General features: G+C 36.2%; 1 protein-coding gene across 1 annotated transcript in view; it reads right to left on the bottom strand.

Moving 5' to 3' along the window:
- LOC105055998 (uncharacterized) overlaps positions 1-18,454 on the bottom strand; it is a 41,877-nt gene that overhangs the window by 21,398 nt on the left and 2,025 nt on the right. The window contains 2 exon segments of the mRNA XM_073248094.1: positions 8,220-8,395; positions 11,543-11,672. Coding sequence (XP_073104195.1) covers positions 8,220-8,395; positions 11,543-11,672 — 306 coding nt within the window.

The raw sequence follows: 18,454 nt of genomic DNA, 5'->3' as shown, positions 1-18,454 counted from the left end.
CATACGATGACAGAGAACTTGAAAGAAGAAAAAGAAAAGGGGATCTACCACGATGATGACACCTAAGGCCGGAAGGAAGGAGAAGGAGAGGGACTTATCAGAGGTGGTGGCGACGACAATGGCAGCAGCCAGCCAGATGAATTCCAACAGTATCTTTCCCGAAGACTCCCGAAACAGGACGATGATGGGTCTAGAAAAAGAAATAAGGGTTTTAGGGAGGTAGCGACGGTGATGGCATGGCAGCACGATGACCGCCGCAGATGGGAAAAAGGGAAGAGGGAGGCAGAGAGGTTTAGATAGTGGAATTGATTGATAGATGAGGGATTTTATAGGAAGAGAAAGGGAAAGGATGGGATTGATCATCCTCGAACTAAGCCGGAACTCACTGCCGTAATTGATCCAATATCTTCCACCGACGCATGGCTGTTACTAGGTCACCCTTGATCCTTATCTTCCCACCCCTACGGCCATGGATTAACAGGAAACATGGTTCCCCTGTTTCAAGAGAAGTCATCTTCTCCCCCCCACCGCCTATTCTTTTTTTTTTATAAAGTTCTGATGAAGTCGGTAGGCTTTGCCGACTTCACGCTGAATCGGATCCAATGGGACTTGTTCTCACATTCTTCCCCCCTAAAAAAATTTCATCCTCGAAATTTGAAAAATCTAGTTCTTCTCAAGTTAAAGATGCTCAACCCAAACTTTACATGTACCAATTTATTCTGGCTTGGTATTTCTATCATAATGAATACATGATCATATTATGGCAAGCAATCCGACCACTCGGGTCAACCACAATGTTCATGCACATATCTACACCTAAGCACAGGCTCATCACAAGAATACATCACAATTTGACATCTCCACATCAATTCTGGAATTTTGCCCTTTTGATTTACAAATAAAGACTTGTATCTCCTCGATCAAAATCAGTATGATCAAAAACTTTTTATCGCATTTAGTATTAAGATACTGACTAATAAGATCGGCACTAATTAAGTGACTAAGATTCTAAGATTGTGATAAATGCAGTCATATAAGATTGAGTTGGAAGCAATCAGATACAAAAATCCTATAGCAAGATTACAATTATATTTGGAATAGAGTTGAAATGAATTCGGCATAAACACTATGATGCAGTTTTGATTCCTTGAAAAATAATGGTCCACCTTGATTAAAATCAAATAATCAGATGACCATGAAGGTGATCATGATTATATAATGATGGCTTTAGGCAACAATGGTCCATCATAATTATAGAAATGATCTTAAAATTGAATTATAAAAATTAAATCCAAGAAAATAAAGTATTGATATATGATTCCTATGTTGAAGTCAAGATCATAAGGAGGAAACGAATCAAGCAGGATTTATTCAAATACTTAATAGACCAAATTTAATCAACAATCAACTAACCTTAGATATAAGGTGGTCAAAACATTCCTTAACACAACCAGTATAGTCATATAATGACTAGCCTAGGAATCCGTAGTACTTACATATCTTTTATGAATAAAATCCTCTTTTTTTTTGTGAAGAATCATATCTTCTATCATAATATATATCAAACTGCAATCAATGTTTTTGATCAATTTTAAATGACCAAACCACCGCACTTCCACTACGCGACTCTGATTAACATTCTCCAAAATTTCTTAATGATCAAATATTTAAATTCTATAAAATTCAAGCAAAGATTTTGTTGTCAAGTACAATAGATTATAATTATACCTTGAGATAATTACCATATTCGCACCATTATTTGATCAAGATATCAACTTCTAAATCTTGATTTAAGTCAAGTCAACTTTAGATCACCTTGACAATTCAATTAGACAATTTATAATCAATCTCTCTCTTTTGAGATAATCAACTCCTAACCTATCCACATCATCTTGTAAATTGCTAGAGCATCATTAGAGAAGCGAATCAATTTTAGAAGATCCCCTCACAACATAAGGTAAATAAAATATTCTTCTTAGCCAAATTTTACCATGATCATAGAAATCTTCCTCAGTCATAATATCCTTGAGTATTCATTCGATTACCTTCTTTCTATTCTCTTTATCAATCAAAACAACTATAGCCTTCTAATAATTTTCTATACATTCAAGATTGCTATCACATCATATCCAGATTAAATTTTTAAAATAAATCTAATGCTTAGCACAACAAAATACAACCAATCTATATTACTCAAAATATATATTTCCTCCAATATCAATTATTTAACCTCGATGTCTTCCTCAAAATTTAATCCATGTCAATCTTCTATATTTCAATCCGAAGAACTATAATTTATATCCATAAGGGGAACTTAGACATTGTGTAACAATTTAATCGACTTTAAACACCCATAATTAATTTGAGATAATCATCAGGATCCTAATTCTACCCCACTCTCACTAATCTAAGCTTTTATAATCTTTAACCTAAGCTCTAATACTACTCTATCACACCCCGAATCTAGTATCCGGATCGAACACGTGATGGCCGCACACTCCTTAGGACAAGGTCCTAAAGAATATGCCAGATCTGCCTTTTTTCTCACTCATTAATCCAACTCAGGCAGCTGTGAAAACAAATCCAATAATTTTTTTATTCAAATAAAATATAGTTCATTAATATCTCATCATAATCAAGATCAATTTTTATTCAAAAAATAAACTAGCGAAATCCTCTAAAATCCTATACTCCTCACTGCTCGGGTCTCAAGCCAAATAAAATCTTCTAGATCTGAAAAAAATAGAAAAGGAGTGAGCTTTACGGGTTCAGTAAGTTACCAATACCTCTAAGGGATCAAACATAATTAAAAATTTCTTTCCAAGTATACAATAATAGATGCAAATACTAATATAGTTTGAATTTTCAAGACATGCCATGTATCACAATAATCTTTAAAAATCTCTCTATCTTCGTTGACTACGGCCATGATCAGTCCCGTGACAAGATCCAAGAGAGACTAGCTCCTAAATACAGAACATCCGATCCATCAACGTGTACCAGTGATCAACCCCACTGGCTAGGCCCAAGAGGGAACTAGCTCTAATTCACACGACCATGATTTGCCCCATGACAAGACAAAGAGATTAGTCCCAAAGCAAGAAACACGCGACGCATCAGCGTGTGCAACGATCAACCCCAACTGGCTAGGCTCAGGAGGACTAACTCTGCCAGCGATCCACCCTGATCGGCTAGGCCCAAGAGAAACGAGTTTCTGACATGTGGCCAATGATCAGTCCCGTTGGCTAGATCCAGATTATAGTCTAACTAGAGAATTTTTCTCATGATTTTACCACAATCAATTTTTCATAAATAATCATATTTATTTTTGTAATAGTATCAACTCAAATTTTCATATCTTCCAAAAGAGCGATAAAATAATTTTTATTTGAAATTTCATGCATAGATAAACATGTATAATTTTCTTTTCAAAAATCAGACAATATTAATATAAGAAAATCATCCTTTCCAAAAATTTATACCACGCAAAGGTGGCATCATGCTTGATCCAACTTTTTAAATTATTTTTCATACATAAATACATACTTTCAAACTTTAATAATTTCTTCATATTTTATACACAAAATCTATATTTTTTAAAGACATGAATGTGTACAAAAACAAACCCAGAGATAAGAGGAAACTTACAGTTAATTGAATTCAAAAGTGGCACATGACTCAATCCCTAGATCCAATACTCTTCGGGCGATGAAGGCTTTGATCAAACAAATTATCGGGGCCATTATCCTTCAATTAAGGAAAATTAAATGAAAAAAATCTCAGTCCGGCCCCGATCTAGGTCAGGATTGAGTTGATTCACAAGTTAAATTTATTCGGTTCGATTGACCTAACCTCAATTAGATTGGGTCTAATTAATAGGTTAGGTTTACTAAAATTGAGTCCCTCGCTCTCTTTATTTTTCTTCCGTTCTTTCTCTCTCTCTTGCTCTTTCCCTCATTCTCTTTCTTTCCCTCGTCTCTTTTCTTTAACCGAACCCAAGGTCTCTTGGGTTTTCCTAAGCGATGACAGGAGGGTAAGGGATTGGTGGTGAGGCAGCCGAGCGACCTACGGTGGCGACACGGCGACGGCCAGAGGGAGCAGTCCAACCTACAATGACAGAGAACTTGAAAGAAAAAAAAGAAAAGGGGATCCACCATGGTGATGACACCTAGGGCCAGAAGGAAGGAGAAGGAGAGGGACTTATCGAAGGTGGTGGCGACAGCAATGGCAGCAGCCAGTCGGATGGATTCTGGCGGTATCTCACCCGAAGACTCCCAGAACAGGGCGATGATGGGTCTAAACAAAGAAATTAGGGTTTTAGGGAGGTAGCAACGGCAATGGCATGGCAGCACGATGACCATTGCGGATGGGGAAAAGGGATGAGGGAGGCAGAGAGGTTTAGATAGTGGAATTGATCGATGGAGGAGGGGTTTTATAAGAAGAGAAAAGGAAGGGATAGGGTTGATCATCCTCAGATTAAGCCGGATCTCACTACCGTAATTGATCCAATCTCTTTCACTGACGCACGGCTTTTACCAGGTCACCCATGATCCTTATCTTCCCACCCCCATGGCCATGGATTAATAGGAAACATGGTTCCCCTGTTTGAAGAGAAGTCATCTTCTCCCCCCCCCCCCCCCAAGCACGTCTCTTCTTTTTTTTTTTTTTTTTAAGTTCCGGTGAAGTCGGCAGGCTTTGCCGGCTTCAGGCTAAATGGGGTCCAATGGGATTGGTTCTCACAATTTATGATTGCTTTGGTGACAAACATAAATGGCAAAGAAATCTAGCATGTTAATTATCTTAAAGGTGTAATATTAAATCTAATGTACAGCTAACATGAACGAGAATTGTATTAAATTAAACAAGCAAATAAAAGCTTCATCCTCAAAGAACATAATCATTTTCAGATAGCTTTCCTTGCAGATGTGCAATTAAATCGTATGCCTACGTATATCGACCTACATGATAGCATACAATAGGGATGTGCTACAAAACAAGCTAACACATATCAACATGGTTGGAAATTAAAATGCAATTTAAACTTTTGCTAGCACTATGAGCCGTTGGTTTATAGTTATACATGGGCACCGGGCCGTGCCAGGCATGGCCCATTTACCCCGAACCCTGGCCTGGCACGACCCTAGGCCCAGGGTCCGACGGGCCATGCCAGGCACGGCCCATGGCCCGTTAGGCCTGAGGGCCTGATGGGCGGCCCATTTTTTTTCTTTTCTTTTTTTTTTAAAAAAAAAGTAGCCCAAACGGGCCGTGCAAAGCACGACCCATTTAAGGCCGCGCCAAGCACGACCCATTTAAGGCCACTATGGGCCATGCCTAGCACAGTCCGTTTAAGGCCGTTACGGGCCAGGCACGGCCCGTAATGGCTCATTCAATTTTTTTTTATTTTTTGGGTTGGATGACGGCTAGTTTTTAATTTCTTACCATTTTAACCCCCCCTAACAACTATAAAATGGCTAGTTTTAGGGATAATTTGGGAAAATAAAAATGCTAGGATTCCATAGTTCTACAATATTTGTTTTTCTTGGTCCAGGAGTCATTAATTTCTTCTCTTTCTCTCTTTTTATATATATATATATATAGTAAGGTATGATTGGTAAATGAGGTATATGAATCAAGATAGCCAAAGGCGAAAGGCGAAAGGCACCCTTAAGGTGCTTGGAGGGTCTAGCACCTTGAGGCAAGAGCGCTAAAAAAGCACTCGCCCGAGTGAAATAAGACGCTAAAATTGAAAAAAAAAAAAAGTAAAAAATATGATATATAAACAAATAACAACTAGAGATAACTATTGTAATATGAATTATCATATAATTAATAACTTAAGCATAAAATATATATAAAATAGTAAAATGCTCAACTAGTTCAAGATAAAGTATATGATAATAAGCCATAAACAGCTCTAAATTCATGAATGAAATAGAAAACAAAACAAGCCCTAAAGTTCATCAACGGAGTCTCATCAACAAAACAGAAAACATAAACAGCCCTAAAGTGAAATCATATAAATGAAACAAAAAGAAATAGCCCTAAAGCCTAAAGTTCATCAATGAAATCATCAAATTCAGTTCCACTTCCATAGTTGTCATCACTTTCATTTTCTCCTCTTTTATTGGATTTATATCCTTCAACATCTTCTTCTGCCTCATCTGAATCAGCTTCTATCTCTTTAATATTAGGAGCTGAATTTGATCCTATTTTTGACTTTGCTCTTGAGTTAGCTTTTTGGGTTTGGCTTCTAGTTTTTTTTACTCGCTTCTCCAACACCTACTGCCCTTGCTACAGGCCCCCATGTCAATTCTTCATCCTCATCACCAAAGACTGTATCATCTTCAACCATTAAAAAAAAATCGTAGAGTTCATTGAATCGCCAAAGGCAGGCACCTTTCCTCATTGAGAAAGGCCCTAAAAGGTGCCAAAGGCGTGTGCCTCAGTAAAAGGGCATCATCTAAAGCATCAAGGGACGATAACCCCTTTTGGCACCTCGCCTGAGCACCTAAGGTGCGCCTTTTGATGCCTTTGACATCACTGCTATGAATTTAGAGCAAGCATTACTTTTATATTAAAAGAAAAAAATGGAAAAACCTCTCCAAACTAGTGTCAGCCTCTACTTTTAGGCGCACCAGCGCACGCATATAAATCATTGTGCAGACTTCGTACCAGTTGTTATGCCGTAACTAGCCATTAGGCATTCTTAAAACATTGGGCGACGGCTCCAATGGCTAATAACGAACGGATCTGCTGATGTGTCATTTATAAACTTTTCTATGAGTTTAATGAATTCTTCCTTGCTTAAATTGTATGTTAAGGAAAAAAAATTATATGTTATTAGATCTACCTAACATCTTGAAAGAGGCCGAGTATAGTTATAGATGAATTGAGTTGAGTTCAATGTGTGATTAACTTGTCGTGGCTAATTCTCTCGAGACCATCAAAATTTTCTATACCCAAATAGATGAATTTAAAAGGTTTATGGGCTGGCAAGAAATCATCGGGGTTAGTACTAGCTAAAGTTGTTAAAATTTCGGGATTGTGCATAGCTATTGGTTGATTGAGACTCAATAAACTATGCAAACACATCCCTTGTAAGGGTGGACAAGAAGGGGCATCCTCGTAATTGGATTTACTTTTGTAACTTTTTAAATTTACCTTTTAATTATTGAGGTGAGTCACCTCAAGTTCTTCTCTCTTCCTCATTATATTCAGAGGTCGGGCCTAGCCCCCTTCCCTCTCTTATACCATTTTGATTGTTATTAATAAACCGGTAGGGGTCCATGCCAAACCCCCCACCATTACAAGATGTTTTTTTATTTTTGCAAAAAAAAATCCCACATCTATTTTTATTTTACTTCTTAACTCTTTTATAATTTATAAAAAATATATATATATTTAAATTCAAAAAAAAAGATCGGATCAGCACGCAGGTTGTGCCTGGCCTGGACCGTGCCTGGCCTAGGACCTTATGGGCCGTGCTGGGCCTGCGCCGCAGGCCGCAAACCCTCAGTCCAGCCTGACCCCTTCTAAGGGGCCGTGCCTGGCACAGCTCGTTTCGTGTCGGGTCGGGCCGTGTAATGGGCGGCCCAACCCGTTACCCATGTCTATTCATAGTTGCAATAATAAAACATTGTATACCATGATAAGGTACATGTCTATACAGAAACCCTTGAATGAAGAAACTGACATAAATCCTTACAAGCTATTCTCAGTCAAAATTTTCAAAAGAATTTTGAACTGAAAAACAAGAAGCAAAATAAAATTAAATTATCATTTCCCCCAAATTTCTGGCTTCCTAAGTCTCAAAAAAAAAAAAAAAAAAAAAAAAAAAACAAGTATGCTTCGAAAAAAATGCGAAAAAAAGTTCACATTTAAACCATACAGGAAGCATAACATCATGCGAAACATTAGTTAGCATGCAAAATACATATTTAACTCAACAAGGATAGAAACTTTTGGAGCAACAGTACCCACCACCAATCCTACAAAAATTATTAATTACATAAGAATTTGATGTAGTAAATTAAATTAATGCAAAGAAAAAATGTAATTTTTTCTGGTCAGGTTTCTACTGATATAAGCCCCACAGATTATGATATAACAAGAAAACAAGTGACAAAAAGACCACAGAGAAAATGTATAAAAGCAGATATCCAGCTTCAGTAGTCATTTGGCATACAAGAAAAAGCATATATAAGTAGTTAACATGATACCTCTTCTGATTCTGACTTTTGCTTTGTGCAACGTAGATTGTGTGATTCATCAATAATCATAAGTGCCCACTCTTGTTCTAACATACTCTTCCGGAGACGGTTCAACATCGTGTATGAAATAACCACTACTTTCGGAAATCTTTCCAAATACTCAAGATTATTTTGGTGACCAAATACTGAAAATCAAAATACGACATCTGTAAACATCTATCAACAGTAAACTGGGAACAGTTCCACACTATGTAACAAACTTAGTAATGAACAAAGGAAAGCATCCGAAATTTGTCAAAGACATCCAAAAAGTTTCAAAAGGATAAATACTACAATCACATGCATAGGTGTAAGACTAGTAATATATTAAGAGGGAAAGAAGTATATATGATACAAGAAACCAATTACCAAGATAAGATTGCATTTTCTGTTATGATATGTATGCCTACACTTGTTAATCACATATGTGATTTACTCAAGTGACTGGTAAAGATCACTAGAAACCCGCTCCTAATGGCGGCCTTGGTTCATGTCATAGGGGTTGCTGAAGTTCATCAGCACGTGTACCAACTTTAGCTTATTGGCTGCAAAAGATGGCAAGTGATAATAGTCTGATAGTAGTCGTAGAAGGAGAAGAAGCAATTCTGATGGTTGTGGCTAGAGTTCAACTGCAAAATTGCATCAAAATTTTTTGTTGATAGCTCTATGGAATGTTATATCTGTAGTACATGGCAAGGTTATACATGCATCAAAAATCTTGGGATCCATAGTCTGGATCTTGTGATCCAGATCAAAATAACCCTAACCATCTGGATCTCATCCTTGGATTGTAATTAGTTAGGATCATATGATCTAGATCTATATCATGCAGCACACAATCCCTTGGATCAAAAGATCCAACTTGATCATGTTATTTTCATATGAAATCATGTGGAACCCATTTTAATAATTTATCCGATTACATGGCCTTTAAAATTACTTGTTTATCTCTAATAAGTTGAAGCACATAACATGGTAAACTCATTAAGATTTTCAACTTCTAAAAAAGAGAAGAGAATAAGAAGAAGAATTGGAACTTATGGAGTTAAGATCAAGAGGCAGAATTCTCATATTTTTACAATCACTTGCTAAAATCTGATTCCCTAAAAACATTCTACCTAAAAGGATGATTATTGATAGGTTGTTCATAGATATCCTAGATAATTATGATGCCTGACTTACTAGACATGCTATAAATGAATTCATGATGGTGGAAACTTAACTTCTTTTATTTATGGTATTTTATTCTTCATTCATCTACTTTATAATTTACTCATTTTTCAAATTTCACATTTTTTATATTTGTAAGTTTTCTGAACCAATCAGAAAGATCTTACAGTGCACAATCCAATCCATTATCTGATCCAACCTAACTCCCTCAATGATTTACAACCTGATCCTGATCTTAACAACATAGTTTATACAGATTAATAGGCAATCATTTTCCTCAGAAAACCAGCCACTCGCTCACACCAATTGCTCATAAGCCAGCACATGCATGGAATGTCAAAAGAATAGATCAAGGTTCGCCATCTTGGTACCGGACCCCTTACCAATCAAATGCCACTATAGTATCAGTATGCGGTATGGTACAATACGGCGGCATCCGTATGGAGCAGTATAGCATACCGATACGACAAGGTATGGTACAGTATGCCCCATATGGGGCGGTATGGCAAACCATAATACAGATAATTTCCAATTTCAACAAATACGCTACCAAATGGTAGCTGGAAATGTTTTCTAGACATCCACATATGAGAGTGTTTTAAACATAAGTGTAAAGGCCAAGATGAGTTGGTGTTTTAAAGATCAACTCAATCAGAACTAATAATCATTACCATTAGCGGGGAAGATTGCATCACTAACCATTCACAATGAAAAGCATTTAATCTGCTCATCCAAAATATGAGACGAGAGTATGCCATAATGCAGCTTGCAGTAAAGCTTTAATGCTTTGGTAATGCTACGCTTTACGAGCAATAGCACAATAGAACCACAAAGCATCTTACAGTGAACAACTGCTCATGCTCTACAGATGAACTTTATATGATTCAGTAATGATTGAATTTACTAACATATTCTCCAGGTAGATCAAGGCCCTGTTTGATTGGGGGATAATCCCGGAACAGGGATTTGTTATCCCATTGTCCTGCCAAACAATCGCTTTTTTGGGAACTAAGTTTGTATTGGTCTATGCAACTTACCTGGCAACAGGTGGGGGAGTTATTTTTTTCTCTCTCTTACTTCCCCACTTTTTTCAGTTAACCCTACGAACTTCAACCAAACAAATCTTTTCCTACCAGGAATAAGGATAGCCTAAAAGCACACTGAGACATAAGGATAGCTAATCCAACTTTTTCTATCCCACCATCTAACAGGCCTAAAAGAAGTAGAGGAAGCTCGTTCTTTGACACAGATCATAATCTGTAATTGCCATGGTGTCTCTGGACAACCACAAAAAACAACTGCTTCTGGTACCAGAAGTTCTTTCTTAGCCATTTTAGCAGTGTTGTTGAAGTAGGAGGCAAATATAATTATAGTTTACAGGATATAGTGAAAGATTTTTATTCTATAAGCATCCTCAATTGATTTACTCCAGAAAAGCATACTAGCAGTTCCAGAAACTTTCAGAATATTTAGCTTATATAAGGGGCACACTTGAGCAAACTATAAATGAAAAGATAATAATAGAAAAGGATACCCGCAATCCACATTATCCTATTAGTGGCATGATCATACTGGAAGCATGACAGCAGAATGCACATGTAACAATAAAATCGGTAATATATAATGGTAGTTACACATAAATTCTGGAAATTTCATGGCTTGAAGTTTGCTGAGAAGAGCCAGGCATTTGGCAAAATTGATGGTAAAGCCATCATTTTTTTTACTACAAGAACGAAGACATGCAATGAAATCTATGAACATTGGTGTTAAGAGGCTCGCTTGGGGGTGTGATGCTAAATGGAGGAATAGTTATTCTTCAAAATATGTATGTGGAAAAATCGACTCAAAAGAGCCATCATTCAGGTTTGAAAAACTTGCAAAAAAGAAGGCTTCATTTCAGCATTAATGACGGTATATGTCTTGCTGAACCTAAGGTAAGGCAGAACATGTGCAGCAAGCAACCAGTTGTTGCAACAATTTGTCCACTTCATCTAGTAGATTTGCCATTGTAATGAGAAAATCTTACAAAACCAAAACAGGAATTTAAAGCAAAATCATGACTGCACATGCAGGTCCTCAAACTCTCTTCAAATTCATATTAGGCATGAGATCTTAGAAAATACCAAGATGGATATCCTTTGGTAGGAGGGGAAGCCAGTGCTCTAACTCCTCTGCCCATGAGTAACGGAGGACAGCAGGGCAGACTACCAGTATAGGGCCTTCATCCTTGAAACAACATGCTATTGTAATTGCCTGAAAAAAAAAAAAAAGGAATGCACATAATTCTTCAAATCTACTAAGGGATAATTCAACATCATGCTACTAGAAAGAATGTTTAACACCACAAGAAGAGTTAACAATGTTCTGCTGCACATTATTAGCTAGTTCAAAAAAAAAAGAAAAAGGAAAAGAAACTGTACTTTAATAAAGAGGCAATGTGCTAGCTATATTACTTGATCAGTAACTGTAGGCCAAGTTTTAACAAGGAATTGACAGAACATATAAAGACATAACCAAAAGGCCTAGTCCCATCAAGTTGGGATTGTAGTGTATAAATCATGCCCTATCAACATATTCTACCAAAGGTTGCATCAACTGTTATCAATGGTTTACAACTCAATCCTTGCAACTTCTGCACATGTTTCCTCATAGGAGCCAATTGGTCAAGCATGACCAAGACATGGCTAGATCAAACCTTGAGCCCAATCTGGGGCCAAGTCCCTGCCTTCTAACCACAGATCAGACCAACAACTCAAACAGGAAACTACCCTAATTTTCTCAATTACATAGCTTAGCCAAAGCCTGGCTAGATGTAAAATGTTTTTAAAGTATTGACCAGAGAAAAGAAATACTAAGAAGTACAAGAGAGTTCAAATTTAGGGCCTTAAAAGGTTCGTACTACGTTAAGAACTCTTGACAGTCCAATCTAGCTTAAAGACTCCAAAACCAATTGACTTTAGTGATTTAGTTGTCCAGATTTGATTAGTTTTAGCCCAATGATGACTTAACATAAATCGTGAATTTGTATAGGACATTTGAATGCCAAGCTTTTCTCTTTTCAATTTAAAGACCTAGGAAAAATTTGTAAGTTCCACTTCTGATTTTAAGAGCTAGAAAGAACTATAAAACCCCAAAGTTTGAACATCAATTGCAAGATCTGCTTTAGATTTCAAGTTCAAGTTCATATTCCAAGGTCTTCAGTTGACTTTCAGGTCATAAAACTGATTACAATTTAATTTTTGAATCTACAAACAACATTGAAATCCATGATTGGAAATTTTTGATATCAGAATCTGGAGATAACGTTTAGTTCCCCATTCAAATGAAATCTAGAAAGCAGTATCAGATCCCATAATCAAATTCATCAGTTCATTAGACCATATGTTATAGCCCAAACCAAGCCCAATCCATCCAGACCCAAGCCCATTCAAAAAAAAAAAAAAAAAACAGAGGAAAAACCGGGAAGAAGACTCCCGATAGGAGTCTTCTTCTCCGGCGAGATCCGGGCAAATTAGGAGTCCTAGGACCTCTCGAAGTCCTAGGGCCCTCTATAAGAAGATCTTTCCCTTCCTAGAAACCCAACATCGGCCCCCTTTCTCTCTCTTTCTCCCTATTTTTCCCGATCGGAGCCGCGGACACCGTTTTGATTCTCGCCGTGATTGCTCACCGACGAGGTCACCGGAGGTCGAGGTGAGTTCCCTTTCTCTTCCCCTCTTCCTTCCCCTTCCTCCCGTGCCCTTGTGCGCGGCTGCCGGCGACGAGAGTCGCCGATTTTCAGTCGGAAAAAGGGACCTCTGTTTTGGTCTCTTTTCCCGTGAATTTTCCGGCGCCAGCGATCGAAATCGATCGCCGGCCATGCTCCTCCGTGACCGAGGGAGTGGCCCCCCTCTGCCGCCGGCCTCCGCCGCGGCGGCCGTGGCCTGAACGGCCCGGCACAAGGAGGGGACTGCCGTCCCCTGTTCGGCCTGGAAGAAGCCCAAGAAGAAAAAAAAAAAAGGAAAGAAAAGAAAGAAGAAGAAGAAAAAGAGAAAAAGAAAAGAAAAGAAAAAAAGAAGAAAAAAAAGAAAAAGAAAAGAAAATAAAAGAAAAAAATATATAATAATAATAATAACAAAGTATATATATATATACTTATATATATATATATATATAAATGAACAAATAAATAAAAAAAATAAAAAAATGATGAGAGAGAGAGTTTCTCTCTCTTCTTTCGGTCTGAACCCTGTCTTTCTCTCTCTGGAATTGGACTTTCTCTCTCTAGAATTTTCTCTCTCTAGATTGTTTTTCTCTCTTAATGGATTTCTCTCTCTCTAAAATTATTCCTCTAGAATTAGCGTAGTGGAAGGCTTCATCTGATGATTTTGATCGAGTTTAGGGAAGAGTCTGATTTTAAGTGAGATTTTGATTTGGGATCTGTTTAGATTGAATTTTGAATTAAAATTAATGTAAAAATATAATTTTGGATAATAGGCACGGAAGAATCTCCTCGAAGTTAGTTGATCTGTTCATTCAGTGCTCCGTGAAAGGTAAGTAATGAATCATCTTCTCGAGATATTCCATATTTATTCTGAAAATAAATAATTATTCTCTGAAATTATGCATGATTTATGAAATTATGTTTTGAAAGAAAAGTGCTTTTGAAATATTATGGTACGTCGATTTATGCACATGTTCAGTGAAAAATTATGATATATTATGGTACAAAGTGTTTTGATACAGATCGGATTTATGCTCTCAGCCTAACTATGTTTCAGTGGGCCCCGCCAATGGGGATTATACGTTGGTACTCAGTGGACCCTGCCAGTGGGGGTTGTGCGCTGGTGTTTGTGGACCCTGCCAGTGGGGGTTGTGCGCTGGTATTTGTGGACCCTGCCAGTGGGAGTTGTACGCTGGTATTCTGTGGACCACGCCAATGGGGGTTAAACGTTGGTCATAGTCGAGGCTGTTGAGTTACGAGTGTTTTGAATCGAATCGGATTTATGATTATATTATATGTGAATATTTGAAAATATTGAATTTGTATTAAATCAGCATGAAATATATTTTTATGTTTATTTGCAGCATTATTCTTGAAAATTATATAATATCTGAAATATCTGGTAGAGATACATGTTACTTACTGGGCTGTCTAGCTCATTACCTTCCTTTCTATTTTTTCAGATTCAGATAATTAATTTCGAGCGTGGGAAGAAATATTGGGACAGAGCTTTTAGAGGCAAGATTTAGCGTTGTCAACTTCAATAAACTTAGATCTAATATTTTATTTTTAGCAAAAATTTTATTGGATGTAAGACATTTGATTTAATTACTTGAATTACAGTTGAATAATAATTATTTGAATTTATTCCGCTGTGATGCATTGATATCGTGATGAGATGCCTTGCATGCTTATGGAGAGAGTTCTTCATGAGTATGCGGCGGTTGCCGCGACCCTCGATTCACAATCTCGGATCGGGGGCGTGACACCATAGGTCTACCAAGTTAGCCTTGTGGACCACAGGTCCCCATGATGACAATGTGAGTACAGCTTTTGGCTTCTATGCAGCTTACTTAAAGGTCTCACATTTGTCAACATTGTGAAGTTTAATTTTGAATTGCAAATGCTTCTCCTAAACAAGACATTTGTTAAATAAATCAAGCAAATTTCATCAATAACTCAATTTTTTTTTATAGCTTACAAGACTACTGCAAAGTGCTCACATACTTTTCTCATTCTCTTGCAACAATCAATTCTTCTAGAAATTATCTAGTAAAGTGGTTGATTTATTATTTAACATCAAAGTATTCATGGATTACTCATTTACTTATCTAACTTAAGGTAAAAGTTGCATTTTTAGATGTTTTATAGAGTAATTTCACTATAAGTATGAAATATCTTCTTTCATCATACCAAGCCTACACTGACTGTAACTACATCTGTCTTCTTACAATTGTCACAGATAATCACATAGAATAACATGGAATCTCTACTGGTGTTAGCTCTAAGTTCGTAACTTCTTACAATTGTAATATATGAATCATAAAATTAGTATTGATATTGAGGAGATACATGAAATGCACAATAGGATGATCAATTGCTAACATGAGCTTTGTTTAAAATTTATATGCTTAATAATATTATGCATGAAAAATTTGAGTATAAAGACCTAAATTTAAAGAGAACTAAAACAAAGTAAATGAAATGTAGTTTCCTAAAACAACAAAAATCAAGCTCCAATCAAAATAGATGGTCAAGAAATACCATTCTGTCATCATGAATGTTATCTTGGAGCAAACAAAGAAAGCTATACATTCAAAGTAGAGCCAAGTAGATAAAGTCCATGAGTAGTGTAAAATGATGTTTCCTCAATGCATTACTTTGGAATGCAGAAAAAATTTTACAGAATGGAAATAAGGCAGGCAAGTGGATGACCCAAATACATTGGATAATAACAAAGGTTCAAAAACAACAGATAAATCTGGCAAGGAAAAATCTAAGGCGAATTATTGGTAAAACAAGGTAGATTAGGATATGGAATTCAAATATCAGAGGAAGCACCAAATCTGCAGCAACTGAGTGATAAAGTACTTAGCTAGTTGTATTGTCCCGCACAAAACTGACCTAGAAATGCTTCAATGCAGGCTCTAATTTGTATTAAAGAATTATATGACAGGAGGGGAAGAACTAATGCAGCAAGGGTGGAAGTTCAGCAAATATTTCATAAAGGTATGTAATTCTAGTGCCTGTCCTAGAAACAATAAGTGAAAAAGGATTTGCAAAGTTGAAAATACATAGTTGGGATAGGACTTAACAGCGATAATTATGATCAGCAAAAGTGTCACACCTTGTATATTTCTAGACTTTAGATTATCTTTTTTATTTTATTTATATGTATTCTTATGTGCATGCTTTTAATTTTGTGTTTATCAAGGTTACTAAGAACTAGCAGTGTTAGACTAGAACATAAGGTTTAGTGCTACATGCTCCGGATTCAAGACAACGAATTTTGATCAATCATAAATTGAAATGTGTAGAATTTTTTAGTGAAACCTATTTTACATGAAAGCAGACTTTGAGAGCTTAGAAATGGTAGTGATTTTGGCATATTTGAATGAAATAATTTAAGTTATCAATTTTTGAAGTTGGGCCTACTGTACAGACCTGTTATAGCGGGTCATATGGTTTAGTGGCTTGTCATTGAACCTGAGACCAAATTTTTCTCTATGTTAACAGGAAACCCTACTTTTCCCTGTGTTGCATTGGAAAACAAAGAAGAGGAACACTCAGCCATCAAGAGATGAAAAAAGAAGGAATAAGGGTTGCAAAAAAAAAAAAAAAATCAAAGGAACAAAATCTTGATTTTTGGAAGGAAAAAAAAAATCTTGTAGAGGGCTTCACTGAATTTTTCTGGTACAAGGAGCATCACTAATTAAGGTATGCATGATTCGTAATTTATTGAGGAGATTATTCTTCTGAAATTTTTTAGAAAAAAAAAAAGAGAGAGAGAATGGTTTCAGCCATTAAAATTCTCCAGAGTATTAAATTACTATCTATTGCAAGCAATGCTGAATGTACTAAATTGAACCCTTGTGTTTGTTGACTTAGAGTTTAATTTTGCCGTGATTTTTCTATGTATCGGTTCAACAAGCAGAACTTTAAATCTGAGAAGTACCAAGATTTAATTCTCTTTGCAGGAAATCATTTTATATTTATTTCAGAGTGGCTGTTTGCAAGTTAATATACCCATAGGCGGTTCTCTTACACAAGCTAGACACAAAATTTTCGAACCAAATTTTTATCTATTGGAGGCCGATATATGAACTACCCCCAGAATAAGTAGAGTAAAAAATTCTGATCTTATGCCAACTTTTCATGGTAAACTCTCTTTCTTGCCAGCAATGGCAGATATGTAGTGATAATAGAATTGGTTATTTTAATAATGCATGGATTCCCTAGAGGCCTAGGGACTGTTTGGAATGGTGATGGAGTTACTATTGGACCATAGGAAGGCTTAGTTAAGAGCTGCCATGACGAGGGATTATGCTATAAAGTGGTCAAACTAGTTATTCTAAGTTAGAGTAAGCAATTTTGGATGCTATTTATTGAATATAGTTGTAAATGATTCCCCTTTTAGGACTTAATTGACAGTTTTTTGAGCTTATTCGGAGGCTATTAGTGACCAGTTTACAAGAAGAATAACAGTTGTATGTAGATATTCATGATAGCCTTTTTTTTTTCCTTTTTATAATATACTTTACTTGGCAACATCATTAATAATTTACATGATGCTTTTATATGATAAAATCAGATTTCTATATGAAAACATACGAATTAATAAAAGTGTTTTACTGTCGACTTATTTTTCTTTAGTTTGAGCATTTTTTGTTTCAGCAATTAATGCTCATGATATGTTGTTAATTAAATTTTGAAATTCTTTCATATAAGTTAAAATTATTGTGATTCCAATTCAATTTGCCTTGATACTTATGTGCCACAAATATTTTGAGGTTGGAATTATATATGTGACTGTTGTACTGACCAGCAGGGACGGTGTTGTTGGCCTTCAATACCAATGCACTATTGTGCACCAAATTATGGGAAGCTTGTTATGTGCCCATGGGAGCCTATATGCCCGAACCATTAAAGAGTTTGTTTTATACTTAGTCTATGTATATTCTGACTTAACGCTATGCTTGTTAATATGTTTAATTGGTAATTTCTGAGGGAACTATTTGACACTTAGTCTTCTTTCAAAGATTGAAGTAAGCTCAGTATATTAACAATCACTTGTGATGATCAAAAAAATAAAAATATTTTATTATCAAATATCTATCTTCTAGCTAGATTCTATTTGATGTTATGAATATTTGCTTACTGAGCTCACCTGTTCCTTATTATTACAAACTAATATTAGAGATAGGGCTTGGCTTTGCTACTTAAGATGGATAAACAATCAAGTTGATGGAAAGTTGCATGTAAGGAGATTAGTTCAATATTTTCATTTTATCAACAGTTTTGGACAACGGTTATTTCCTTCTAATTTTATTCCTAG

Source organism: Elaeis guineensis, chromosome 13 (genome assembly GCF_000442705.2).
Source record: "Elaeis guineensis isolate ETL-2024a chromosome 13, EG11, whole genome shotgun sequence".
Lineage (NCBI taxonomy): Eukaryota > Viridiplantae > Streptophyta > Magnoliopsida > Arecales > Arecaceae > Elaeis > Elaeis guineensis.
This window is presented reverse-complemented; position numbering and strand designations above follow the sequence as displayed.